Source organism: Nycticebus coucang, chromosome 8 (genome assembly GCF_027406575.1).
Source record: "Nycticebus coucang isolate mNycCou1 chromosome 8, mNycCou1.pri, whole genome shotgun sequence".
In the NCBI taxonomy this organism is placed as follows: domain Eukaryota; kingdom Metazoa; phylum Chordata; class Mammalia; order Primates; family Lorisidae; genus Nycticebus; species Nycticebus coucang.
In genome coordinates, this window is record NC_069787.1 from 28,795,508 (window position 1) to 28,808,469 (window position 12,962).

Here is a 12,962-nt window from a genome sequence, read left to right on the forward strand (position 1 = left end):
GAGTGAAGAGCTATTGAGTTCCTCCCCCCGACCCCCAAAAAAGAGCTATTGCGTTTCCCTTCTATCTCCCATAAAAAATTTTATTACTTTTCTTTATAGATTTTCTTTTTCTTCTCATCATTGTTTTATTATTATTTAGATTGGGTAAACCTGAAGGGTGGACTTTTTAAACATTAAGTTCCTGGAGTAATAAAATGCATCCTAGAGCCATTTCTTTTTTCTTTTTTTTATTAAATCATAGCTGTGTACATTGATATGATCATGGGGCATCATTCACTAGCTTCACAGACCATTTACCAAGTTTCACATATACCCTTGTAAGATGCACTGCTGGTGTAATCCCACCAATCCCCTTCCCTCTACCCACCTCCCCCCTCCCTCCCCTCCCTTTCCCCCTTCCCCCTATTCTTAGGTTGTAACTGGGTTATAACTTTCATGTGAAAACCCTAAATTAGTCTCATAGTAGGGCTGAGTACATTGGGTACTTTCTCTTCCATTCTTGAGATACTTTACTAAGAAGAATATGTTCCAGCTCCATCCATGTAAACATGAAAGAGGTAAAGTCTCCATCTTTCTTTAAGGCTGCATAATATTCCATGGTGTACATATACCACAATTTATTAATCCATTCGTGGATCGATGGGCACCTGGGCTTCTTCCATGACTTAGCAATTATGAATTGGGCTGCAATAAACATTCTGGTACAAATATCTTTGTTATGATGTGATTTTTGGTCTTCTGGGTATATGCCCAGTAGAGGAATTACAGGATTGAATGGCAAATCTATTTTTAGATCTCTAAGTGTTCTCCGTATCTCTTTCCAAAAGGAATGTATTAATTTGCATTCCCACCAGCAGTGCAAAAGTGTTCCCTTTTTTCCACATCCGCGCCAACATCTCTGGTCTTGGGATTTTGTGATATAGGCTAGTCTCAGTGGAGTTAGATGGTATCTCAAAGTAGTTTTGATTTGCATTTCTCTGATGATTAAAGATGATGAGCATTTTTTCATATGTCTGAAGGCCGTGCACCTGTCTTCTTCAGAGAAGTTTCTCTTCAAATCCCTTGCCCAGCCTGCGATGGGATCCCTTGTTCTATTCTTGCTAATGTGTTTGAGTTCTCTGTGGATTCTGGTTATTAAACCTTTGTCGGAGACATAACCTGCAAATATCTTCTCCCATTCTGAGGGCTGTTTGCTTGCTTTACTTAGTGTGTTCTTGGCTGTGCAGAAGCTTTTTAGTTTGATCAAGTCCCAGTAGTGTATTTTTGAAGCTGCTTCAATTGCCCGGGGGGTTCTCCTCATAAAATACTCGCCCATCCCGATCTCTTCAAGGGTTTTCCCTGCACTCTCCTCTAGTATTTTTATAGTTTCATGTCTTAAGTTTAAATCTTTGATCCAGTGAGAGTCTATCTCAGTTAATGATGAAGGTGTGGGTCCAGTTTCAGTCTTCTACAGGTTGCCAGCCAGTTCACCCAGCACCATTTGTTAAATAGGGAATCTTTTCCCCACAGAATGTTTTTAATTGGTTTGTCAAAGATTAAATAACGGTAAGTAGCTGGATTCATCTCTTGATTCTCTATTCTATTCCAGACATCTACCTCTCTGTTTTTGTGCCAATACCATGCTGTTTTGATCACTATTGATTTGTAGTATAGTCTGAGGTCTGGTAGCGTAATTCCTCCTGCTTTGTTTTTATTTGTGAGTAATGTCTTGGCTATTCGAGGTTTTTTCTGATTGCATATAAAACGAACCTAGAGCCATTTCTATAGACTATGGACTAAATATTTGTGTCCTCCCAAAATTCATATTTGAAACCCTATTCTTCAGTGTGATGTAAGGAGTGACCTTTGGGAAGTAATTGGATTTGGATGAGGTCACAGGGATGGGGTCCCCAACAGTGGGATTGGTACCCTCATAAGGGAATGAAGAAACAAGAGTTCTTTTTCTACCATGTGAAAACACAGTGAGAAGACAGCCATCTGCATACCACAAAGACACTTGTCATCAGAAACTGCATTGGCCAGCACCTTGATCTGGGACTTAAAGTGTCCAGAACTGTGAGAAATAAATTTATGTTGTTTAAGGCACCCAGTCTATGGCAGTTTTACTTACAAATTTTAGTTTATAGTATGAGGCCAAAGCAAATTATAACCTACAAACTCAAAACAAATGTGTTCTTTTGCCTCTCAATTAAAGTAGAAGGACTGAAAAATTAGCATCTATACCATTTGAAAATGCTATTATCAATGCTTCTTTCACTGATCTTTGCCAAACCATCCAGCTTCTCTGAGTTTCAGTTTCTTTATTTATGAAATGGGGCCAAAATAACTTTCTCTACTGAATCTTAGAAAAATATGTATTGTGAGAATGAACTGATGATATAAGTAAAGCTGCCTTTATTTATGGAAAAAGGGTGCTATATGGACCAATTTATTGCTATTTTATTTTTGTCATTGTTGATATGCATCTCAATTAAGTAAAAATAAAAAGTGGCAAATTCTGGAGGTGGGAGGTCAGTCACAAGATCGATCCTATTTCTTCTTCTTTCATAAAGAAGGCCAGCTCTTTCTCTTTGATGTCCTTGGAACCATCCTTCCCTTCATGTGCTTTTACATCTACACAGATGACTTCTAAAATTTGACCTGGCAAGAATATCCAATATCTGCTCGGGAGATCATCTAGTAAAAATGAGCACACTTAAAAGGCTAGCACCATGTTGTTCCCTCTCTTGGTTCATCTTCCTACAGTAAAGAGAGCATCCCTCCTCTTTCCTTTGAGCAAGGGGAATTTGATTTGATAAAATAAAAGATGAGGTTTTTTGAGAAAGATGAGAAAATTTTGCTTCATTTTCTTTTTTTTCCTTCTAGAAATAGAATGCATTTGCCAAAGAAAAGAGGCTGAATAGATGCCTTACTGCTGGATATTATTTTGCTTGTAGTGTTTATAACCCTTTGTGACGCCAAAAAGCCTTTCCTGGTCATGAAAGCAGTTGTAGAACCGAAGGGGCTGCAGTCAGTCTTGGGCTGTGGTGACAGTGGCCACTTCCTTCACTGCAGGCTTCCTCCACATCTACACATTTTCCTCCTTCAGCTTATTTAGTTAGGCATTTCCACAACCTTTCCTGTGCAGCTGCCTCCTCCTTGGGCTTCCCTGGCCCCCTATCCTCAAGCTTCTTCTTCTGCCCTTCTCCATGAAGTCTCACAGATGTGGGATCCTTCTTGCCATAGGGCCGTGTCTCATGGCTCCCCATGCTTTGGACTGCTACAGTGCATGCCCATTACCTGGCTTTCCCCAACTAAGCCTTCAAGACTCAGCGGTAAGGGCAAGTCCTCTGGGAGGCATTCCCTGACCCCCATCCTCCCTCATGTGTCTCTGTCATAGCCCCTGATGTTCAGATGTCTGTCTGTGCTCCTCTCAGACTCTTCTAGACAGAGACGGTCTTGGTTTTGTCTCTGTGGTCTAAGTGTAGTTCCCTGCCTGATGCATAGTCCAAACTCAAGACATGATCTTTTAATGAACAAGGGTATGTATGTTGGGAATGGATGAATCACTTTCTGTATTCATTGTTGAGATAAATAGTCATTTATTGGTCAGTTCAATGTGTATCATCCATTGCATGCTATGTGCCAGCCACTGGGGAAACAAATATAAGTAAGATTCTTTCCCAGCTTCCACCAGTATTTTCTATGTAGCTACCACCCCACATAGGGGCAGTCAGTAACATATGGGAGAGCTTATTGTTGTTGCTGTCACAATAACTGGGGCTTTACTGGCATTTAGTGGGAAGAATTCAAGGTTACTAAGCACCTTTTGCATTGACACTTGGGCTCAAGGGACACCTTTCTATTCAACTTTGCCTCTGCATCATGTCATGAGTTCCTTCCAGAGCCAACTAATAGAGAAAAGTACGCTGAAAGTGGCACTATCTACCATGTGTTTAGGGGGAGACTTTTGTAATAGTGCATCACCCAAGGGAGGCATCAACATTCCTTGTTGGAGTCAGCGTGGGAGGAATTTCTTTTTTCAAACGTGTCTAACGCTCTACTACTACTAAAGAGCCTCTAATTTAAATGAAATGATGAAAACCAAAAAATAAAGTATGAAAATGAAAATAGCTCATGATGAGACATATTCCCCCTTTTCGATAATTATCAAAAAAAGATAAGTTAGGATGGGCATGGTGGCTCACGCCTGTAATCCTAGCACTCTGGGAGGCCGAGGTGGGTGGATTGCTTGAGCTCACGAGTTCAAGACCAGCCTGAGCAAGAGAGAGACAAAAAATAGCCAGGTGTTGTGGCGGGCGCCTGTAGTCCCAGCTACTTGGAAGGCTGAGGCAAGAGGATCTCTTGAGCCCAAGAGTTTGAGGTTGCTGTGAGCTGTGACACCATGGCACCCCTAACTGAGGACAAGAAAATGAGACTCTGTCTCAAAAGAAAAAAAGATAAGTAAAAATAATGGGAGATGACATTCCCATTATTTCTCTAAAGGCTTTGAGTTCATTTTACTCAGAATTGTGAGTAAGTGAAAACCGTTACAGAGTGATTGCTTCATTTCTTCTCCAATCTGCCTTTCGGGAAGAAAATATCAAGAGGGAAGAATGTTTCTTCACAGTGAAAGTCATGTGAGAGGAAGAACAGGACTGCAGAATTTAACTAGACCAGAGTTTCTTGGCCTCTGCGCCAGTGACATTGTGGGCAGGCGAGTCCTTTGCTGTGGGGGCCGTCCAGTGCATTGTAGGATGTTCAGCAGCCCCCCTGACCTCGACCCACTGGGTCCCCGTAGTACCTCCCAACTGTAACTGCCAAAAATGTCTCCAGACATTGCCAAATGTCCCATGGTGGGGGAAGTGTGTGTGCAAAAGTGCCCCGATTGAGAGTTATTACTAGATCTTGTTTTCATTCACCTCAAGCGCCATGTCAGATGCTCCTGGTCTGTCAGAAATTAGCCACACTGGTTTTGCAGGTATGGAGAGAGTACAGTTCAAAAATGTCCAGACATTAAGTTGACTTTGTGTTTTTGCCAGGCAGAGGGGACCACTGGACACACTCTCTTACCAACTTGCTCCCTTTTCCTAGACAGATGATTTGACAGTTTGTCCCATCTTCCTGGCACTGCCAATTGCTCACAGCAGAATCTATAGGAGCCTCAGAGATAATAAGAATTTCTCTTTTGCGTTCATAGCAGAGCTCCCAGGTGTATGAGTAACGCTGTCACCCAAAGCATCTTCTTAAGCCTCCAGAGAGAGCTATAGGAAATTACAGTGTATTTCAGGGAACTCTGATGCTGAGGAGGAAAGAAAATCCTCTTCTTAAATTAAAAAGAAAGAAAGAAAAAGCAAGACAATTTTGAAGCTTAGCTTGATTTAGCTGTCTTTCCATGGAAAATTTTAGGCCAGCTTCAAGGATTTGGGTCTAGGTGGCTTGTGCCATGTGGCTGGTACATTTGAAGGATGCCACCCTTGGGTCACACTTTTCTCCACTGCTCCACATCTGGGTTCCCTTGTCACCCACTGTCAGTCCCTGCAGGGGAGGAAATTGCTTCCCTCCCTCTGCAATCCCAGTCATCCTCATCCTTCTAACTTCTTCTATAGGAGAGAGGAAAGCCATTTGGATAAGAAAATCCATCCATGTTTATGTTGGTGGGAACAAGATATTCTAGCCTGTCTTGCATCCAGCTTTGATCCTAGGATAATTTTCTGAATACACAGGAAAGGTTGCTCTGGAGGAGAACAACCTTCAAAAAGCTCTTTGGGAATTTACAAGAGAGCAACAGAACTGTTCCCTGCAAACAAGTTGTCACCAGTTTTTATCCCAAACAATCAGAAAGGAATAGGAAAGTCTATTAGTTGAAAATTAGTTGAAATTTTAAAACATGTTGACTCATACCTGTTTTGTCTGAGTACCAATTTCTGATTGGGGTGGTGATGGTGAAACAATTCCTGATTTTGGTAATGACTTTGGTTTGTTTTCTTTGGGTGCTCACCCTTTTGCCAGACACCATGTTAACCAAACCATACAGAATATTTTACTTGATTTTCCTCAAATCCTTGGTAGTGGGTTCTGATAGCCTCATTTTATGCATGAGGACATTGATACTATGCTGGTTTAAAGAGTTTGATCAAGGTCCTACAGGTCCTAAGGAGCAGGGATTTGAAATCAGGAGTGTCGGCTTTAGGAGATTTAGCTCTAACCACCATACCTACTATCTTGGTAGTTCTCCAATTTGACTATGAGTTGGAACCCCCCCATAGGCTGGGTGAAAACTCAGATTGCTGACCTCCTACCCATGGTTTTGATGGTGGGGCCACCTGAGAACTAGCATTTCAACAAGTTCCCGGGGACACTGATGCTGCTGGTCCAGAGACCACATTGTAAGACCCCTATTATAATCACATCCTATCTTCTAAAACGATAGTGCAAGTTCTGCCTTTGTAAACTCTGAATGACAGTGATGGAGGTTGAAATTGACCGCTGACATTAGACCTATGCACAGGCAGCTAACAGCAGAGGTGTTTCTAGAGCATCCTCTCTCAGAGGATGGTGTCATGAGACAGGTAATTGACCTGTTACAGGTGTTATTCTGGTATTCCCTTGGCTGCCTGACATTTCCGAGAACGCAGTCAAACTACATTGTTAAAAATAAATAAATAAATGTACCACTACCATTTGTTCATATCAACAGGCCATTTTTAAAGTTCAATAGTTTTCTGTCAGCATGATGACATTTCTTTTTCAAAACTTAGTTCATTTTCTTTTGATTCAGAAAAACGTATTATGTTCAGATACTTCATAAATGCCGCCACCATTATCTTGGAAAAAAACTGCCAGAATACTGACACATAATGAGGCCATAAAGTAGATTTACTGCGAAGAAAGGTTTGCAAATCTTGGATCAGGTCTTGTGTCCTATTAACTAACCGAATTTGTCAATTTTATTAGTTATAAAAGAAATGTCATTTAAAAGCTTTCTGATTATATTCACTTTGAAAACAATAGGCACTTTAAGGGCGGATTTTGTGTTGTCTTTTGACTAATTGAATTTCACCTGAATTAAGATTCTAAAGACACATTTGAAACCTGAAATCAAGCTGATTTATTTGTCGATAATCTGTTCTGGAACTGTCTGAGCTCCTTCAGGAAAAAGGCTTTGGTGCCTCCCCTTTCTGCCACTTAATAGCAAAGATAACAATCCAGGTGTGAAACTGCCAATATAATGCCGACAGCTGTCCTCCAGTTGCATTCGAGAGAAACTCCGTCCTGAAATTTGCTGCAGTGTTTTCGCTATGAGAATGGTTTTGAAATTTTCATGTTGTAAAAAGAAAAAAAAAAAAAAAAAAACAGAAAAAAAGGAGGGGGCTTTCTAGGTTCCCTTTTTCCAAATACCATCAACAATACCAATTACTGAGACAATTATGACTACATGAGTGGTAGGACAGTTTGGTTTGGTTGAAGAATATGAAGAGTAAACTACACTCAGGTTTGTGCTGGCAGCTGAGGTGAGACATGTTCAGCAGCTGAATTTTCCAGAACCAAACCTCAGATGCTCTGATGGGCTTCTGTTTCCTAGCACATAGTAACTGGAAGCTATTTGCTACAGATCAAAAACTGTTTTCCTTGGTAACTGACTGCTGCCTTGCAATTAGCAGCATCTTACTGTGATGGAACCTGCCTTCCGGGGGGGTGGAGGGGTGGTGGTGCAAAAACAGGGTGTTATTTCTCAAGACCCTCAAGTTAGGAGCAAAGGCAGGTTCTGCAGCTGCCTACATACTGTTCCGTTGAGACTTCATCTCCCAGCTTCAGCAGAACCAAGGAAACATTCAGTGCTGTTCCCTCAGGAGTGGGATCCAAAGGGATCTGTGGGAGGATTTTTTTTTTTTGCCTTCTGCATCTGTGGCTGCCCAGAGGTGTATATTAGTGTGGACAGGGCAAGATGCCAAACAAATGCCCTGTAGTGTGAAGTCAGGCGTTCCCCAAAGCAGATTAAGGAGACTCCTCAGGCGTGTGTGTGTGTGTGTGTGTGTGTGTGTGTGTGTGTGTGTGTGTGTGTGTGTGTGTGTGTGTGTGTGTGTGTGTGTGTGTGTGTGTGTGTGTGTGTGTGTGTGTGTGTGACGTGCAAGCCAAGCGCGCTGAAATTCATCTGTCCTCCCCGCCTGCGAAGAGCTGCGCGGCTTCCCTCTCTGCCCGGCGCCCGGGGGATCGCCAGGGGAAGTCCGGGCCGGCCTGGACGTCCCGCGCCCGCAGCGCCGCGGGCTCGCCTGCCTGGCGGAGCATAGCGCGGCTGGCTCGGCGGCGCCGCGAGCGGGCGGGGGTGCACACTGGGCTTCTGTTGTGCCAGTCGCAGCCGTTGGCTGGCGGGCGCCCAATCCCAGGGCATGCCGCGGGAGCCTGGCCAGGACGCACGGCGAAAGCCTAGTTTGGTGGCAGGCTTGACCCCCGGCCGCTAGTCGAAGCCGGCGTCGGGAGCCGCAGCGGGCGGGGTCGCAGGGAAGGAGGCGGCATGGCTTCGGTGTTCATGTGCGGGGTGGAGGACCTGCTGTTCAGCGGCAGCCGCTTCGTGTGGAACTTGACCGTGTCCACGCTGCGGAGATGGTACAGCGAGAGGCTGCGGGCTTGCCACCAGGTGCTGCGGACGTGGTGCGGGCTGCGGGACGTGTACCAGGTGAGCCGGCGCGGCTGGCGCGGGCCCGGCGCTCGGGGAACCCCGCTCCACCTGTGGGATTTTATTCTCTCTCCCGCCTCTCTGTAAACTCGCAGCGCGCTGCTTGGCCCTTGAGGCTCAGCACCTCCGGTACCTGCTGCCTGACAACGCGTGTGCGTTTTCCAAACCGGTCGTGGGGGGCACTTGAGGAGTTCGTCCCCGCGTTTAGTGAGGGTGCAACTGGCTTGGCACTTGGCTAGGAAGGCTGGAGCTTTGCAGCAGAGGGTCTGCAGAAAATGAGTTATACATTCAGATAATTTGTCCTTTTTTATTTCGTTGAGGGTGGAAGTGGCTATTTCAGAGGCAACGGTTTCACACCAGTTTACTGTCAGAAGAGGTCTTAATGGCTCTGCGTTCCTCCCTTTCATTTTACTTCAGTTTTCCAGCAGGCAGCCCCAACTTGAATGACATAGCCAGGAAAAGCTGATTCTGTGTCTGCTGGCTTTTAGAAGGAAGGACAGCAAATTGTGAACACTTGACAGGAGGATGACAGGCTGGGGAAGGGAGGGGTGGCCTGGCGGAGCGTTGGAACGCTTACGTGTGGATTTACTCCCTGTCTCACAACACTGCCCTTTATTTCTCTGCTGCGTCCCTTTCTGCAGACAAAAAATGCAGCAACTTTGTTCAACTAGGAGACTGTTTATCCTCTCTGGGACTGCAGCTTGCCTGTTTTCTTTTTAACCAGTAATTTATGGATTTCAAAGTCCTATGTTTAGTTGTTAATATCTTTGAGGTTAAAACATAATTTACATTTCTAAATTAGACACATTATCCACGTGTTCACCACAGGAACACAGCATCATATTTTCTTTCCTGTGATGTGGAACAGCTTTGTTGCAGTACCTGGGTTCCCTCCACCCCAACCCCATCCCTCATGTAGCTGGAATTTATATCTCATTATATTATGTCCCATAAGTGATCAAGGACCTGGTTTTGACAAGCCATAGTCTTCCATCCATCAGGCAAAATGAAAAGGTCAGTACTTACTGTTAGACTATGGGAGTCTAGAGAGTAAGTGTCACCTTGTCATCCTTGTTAAAATGGGAGGAGCATTTGAATTTGGGTTTTCACAGCCTCTGCTTTGTATAATTACCTGTGATATCTTGCATTTTGAAAGGGAATCTGAAAGTCAGGTTGAGAACCAGGGCAACTGTGAATATATCCCATCTGGCCACATTACACAACTCTTCTGGCTTTTTAGAGCCAGAGATGTGTCTGTCTTTCAAGCCTTTTTCTCTCTTGGGAAATCCTTATTCAGTTTGATCTATAGGATAAGTACACCTTGTTTTGTTCTGATTTTTTTTCTTTTTAATGTTTGTGAAACTTTCAAAAAGAGAATGCAAATATCATAGCCAACCAGACAGGCTCTGGGCCTCACTCCCCAAGGATTTGGGGATTTATGGCTTATCTCTAATACTGTTGTTGACCAATTCAAAAATGAAGAGTCCAGAATGCTGAGACCCTGTCAGTTCTTTATAAGGTTGATTGATAATTCTTTTTAAGCATAGCAGCAATTCAAGAGACTAAGCTACTAAAAAAATATATTTTCTTTTCTGTAAAATGCGTGTTTACTGAGCCAATGCTCTTATTATCTCATAATAATAAGAACATCTAAAATAATGATAGTGGCCAGGCATAGTAGTGCACGTCTATAGTTCCATCTGCTCAGGAGGCTGAGACAGGAGGATCACTTGAGGCCAGGAGTTCAAGGTCAGCATAGGCAACATAATGAGATCATCTCTGAGGGAAAAAAAAAAAACTACTTCTTTTTAATATTATTCGTTTGTATGTTCTAGAATTGATAGAAGAGAATAATTTATACGTCACTGGCCTGAAGAAAGATAAATATTTAAGGTGATGGATATCCCAGTTACCCTGATTTGACTATATCATTGTATCAGATCAGCACATGTACCCTGAAAACTTGTATATTCAATATGTATCAATAAAATAAATGATGGCTTTTACAAGTATTGAATCATAAGTAGAGGAAAATATTCTCTAAGTTTAAAGTTTACTATATCTTTAGAGAAATAAGGTTTTCAAAATTATTTTCAGCCTTTGAAGAACCACAGTATTCTTAATTGTGCAACATACTTCTTTGCAAAGAGAGGTAATTTTCTTTAATGCTTTTCAAATATTGAGCCCAAAAGTGGTGACTTAAATTGTGTAGAACTGAAAGTCAATGAAGTGATTAGTACCTCACACTCCAAGTTAAATGGACAAAGGAGTGAATCTAACTTCTCCCTACATACGACCCTGAGTAAGTTAGTCTTCCTATGCTTCAGTTTTGTAATTTATAAAGTGGAAAAGATAATAGTACTAATCACAGAAATTGATAAGAAAATTAACTGACATGATATTTAACATACTGCCAGTTAGGACTTTTTTATTATAATAAGTAACTCAAACTATTCTACAGAGTAAAACAAAGTGACTTTTGACACAGCTGAAAAGTCTAGCAGTAGAATGAACTTCAGATATGTTTCAATCAAGGTTCTGTGCTTATTCCCTATAATTCTCTTAGCCCTGGTCTTATTCATATGTTGGCTTTATCCTCAGCTGGTTTCTTCCCACACAATAGCAGATAACTGCAGCAGTTCCAGGCCTTAGATCAATGCATCCAAAAAGAAAGAGCATTTCTTATATCAACCAACTATCAAACAAAGCTCCAGTTTGCTTACTGGGAGTCCATTTTAGGGTCTGTGCCCACCCATAATCCTATGCACTGATTGGAACAGGAGATGGGATTCTATTTTTTCATTTCTTTTCTTTGCTTTTTTTTGTTTGAGACAGAGTCTCAGTATGTCGCCCTCGGTAGAGTACCCTGGTGTCACAGCTCACAGCAACCTTAAACTCTTGGGCTTAAGTGATTTTCTTGCCTCAGCCTCCCAAGTAGCTGGGCTACCTTTTGGTTGCAGTTGTCAAAATAAACGATGGCTTTATTTTGGCTGGCACCCTACTCAGTGAGCTACAGACGCCGAGCCAGGAGATGGGATTCTAATTCATACATTCTCAATGAGAGTGATATGGCTGAAAAAGGTAAAAAAATATTTTGGGTGAAGTGGCAAAAATACCTCCTTCTAGGTATAAAGCACATGTATCCATACAACACGTAACAGATGCACAGTGTATCTGTGGCATTAGAATTCAGGAGGGATGACTAGCATACAAAAAAATACATTAAAAGGCTCCTTACAGGGGTAACAGTGAACAAAAAGGTCGAGAAAACACTGGAAGGCATTGATTAATGTAAGGCAGTGGGAAAACAGACCCACTTCTGAAACAGAGTGGGGTTGGCCCCAGGCAGACCACATAGCTGCCCAACAATGAGGGAGGCTCAAAGGCTTGGTTGAAACTCCACCAGCAATGTCCACTGCATTATTAGAATCTCAAATCCGTGCTTTTCCCCCATAAAAGTAGTTATTTTTAGGGAAAATTAAGCAAAGATTAACACATAAATACTTTTGTAAGTATTTTGCCACAGTCATTTGAGTTAGGAGTATGGGGACTTATCATTAGAATGAGTGTATTGCTATCGCATAATTATGCATTCTAAAACAGAGGACCTTTCCACCATACTGCCCAGGTGTCAGCATATGAACTGGAAATGAACCAGGGAATTACATATTTTACTGAACCCAATTTTTTATTATCTCACTGATAAAAAGGTATCATTTTTCTTGCATCTAGTCTGAATAGTCTTGTTTGTAAGAAAATCCAAAGCTCAGTCACTCTAGAGAGAATTAAAGGTGGGGCGGGAGGTATCCATTACATGAAATACCTGGCAGTCCCCTGGGGGTGTTTTGTTTATTCATGTACTATAAGTGAAATTAGATCTCTCACCTATTCATAAATTTGGCAACAATGTTATTGCCTGGCCAGCAAAGCTGGGGAGGGGTAATTTCTTTGGAATTAAACACTTCCTCCATTTCGGGATATTGGAGAGGCAAGTGACTTAATTTGCCAACAAACCATGAATAATTAAAACACTCGCTATAAGGCATTTCTGTAGTAATGCAACTAAATGAAAAGCAGGCAGAGGCTGCATCTGAGGCTGCTTTTGAACAAAGCTTTACTTTATGAGTAAAGTCTTGAAACAGGCTAAAAGTAGCTGATGAAAGCGTTCACCTTCAATTCAAGCTAAATTCCAAAAATTGATATTTCATCCATATGTAACTATCCTGCTTATATCTTGCCTGTAGGCATTATGTTACAGCAATTAATTAGGTTTAACAAATAAGTCAGGTGGAGAGTGGTAGAATAT

The 12,962-nt window shown here is 42.3% G+C and overlaps 1 protein-coding gene across 5 annotated transcripts in view; it reads left to right on the forward strand.

The window, feature by feature from the left end:
* FRMD4B (FERM domain containing 4B) overlaps positions 1-12,962 on the forward strand; it is a 455,009-nt gene that overhangs the window by 231,889 nt on the left and 210,158 nt on the right. Inside the window, exon 1 of one of the 5 annotated variants that reach the window (XM_053599740.1) lies at positions 8,315-8,656. The exons of 1 other annotated variant lie outside the window; for it this stretch is intronic. In XM_053599740.1, the coding sequence (XP_053455715.1) occupies positions 8,495-8,656 (162 nt within the window). In that variant the 5' untranslated portion in view covers positions 8,315-8,494. Of the gene's footprint in view, positions 1-8,314; positions 8,657-12,962 lie in introns of those variants that run through there. 3 more of the 5 variants (XM_053599739.1, XM_053599738.1, XM_053599741.1) reach the window with 3 other exon arrangements.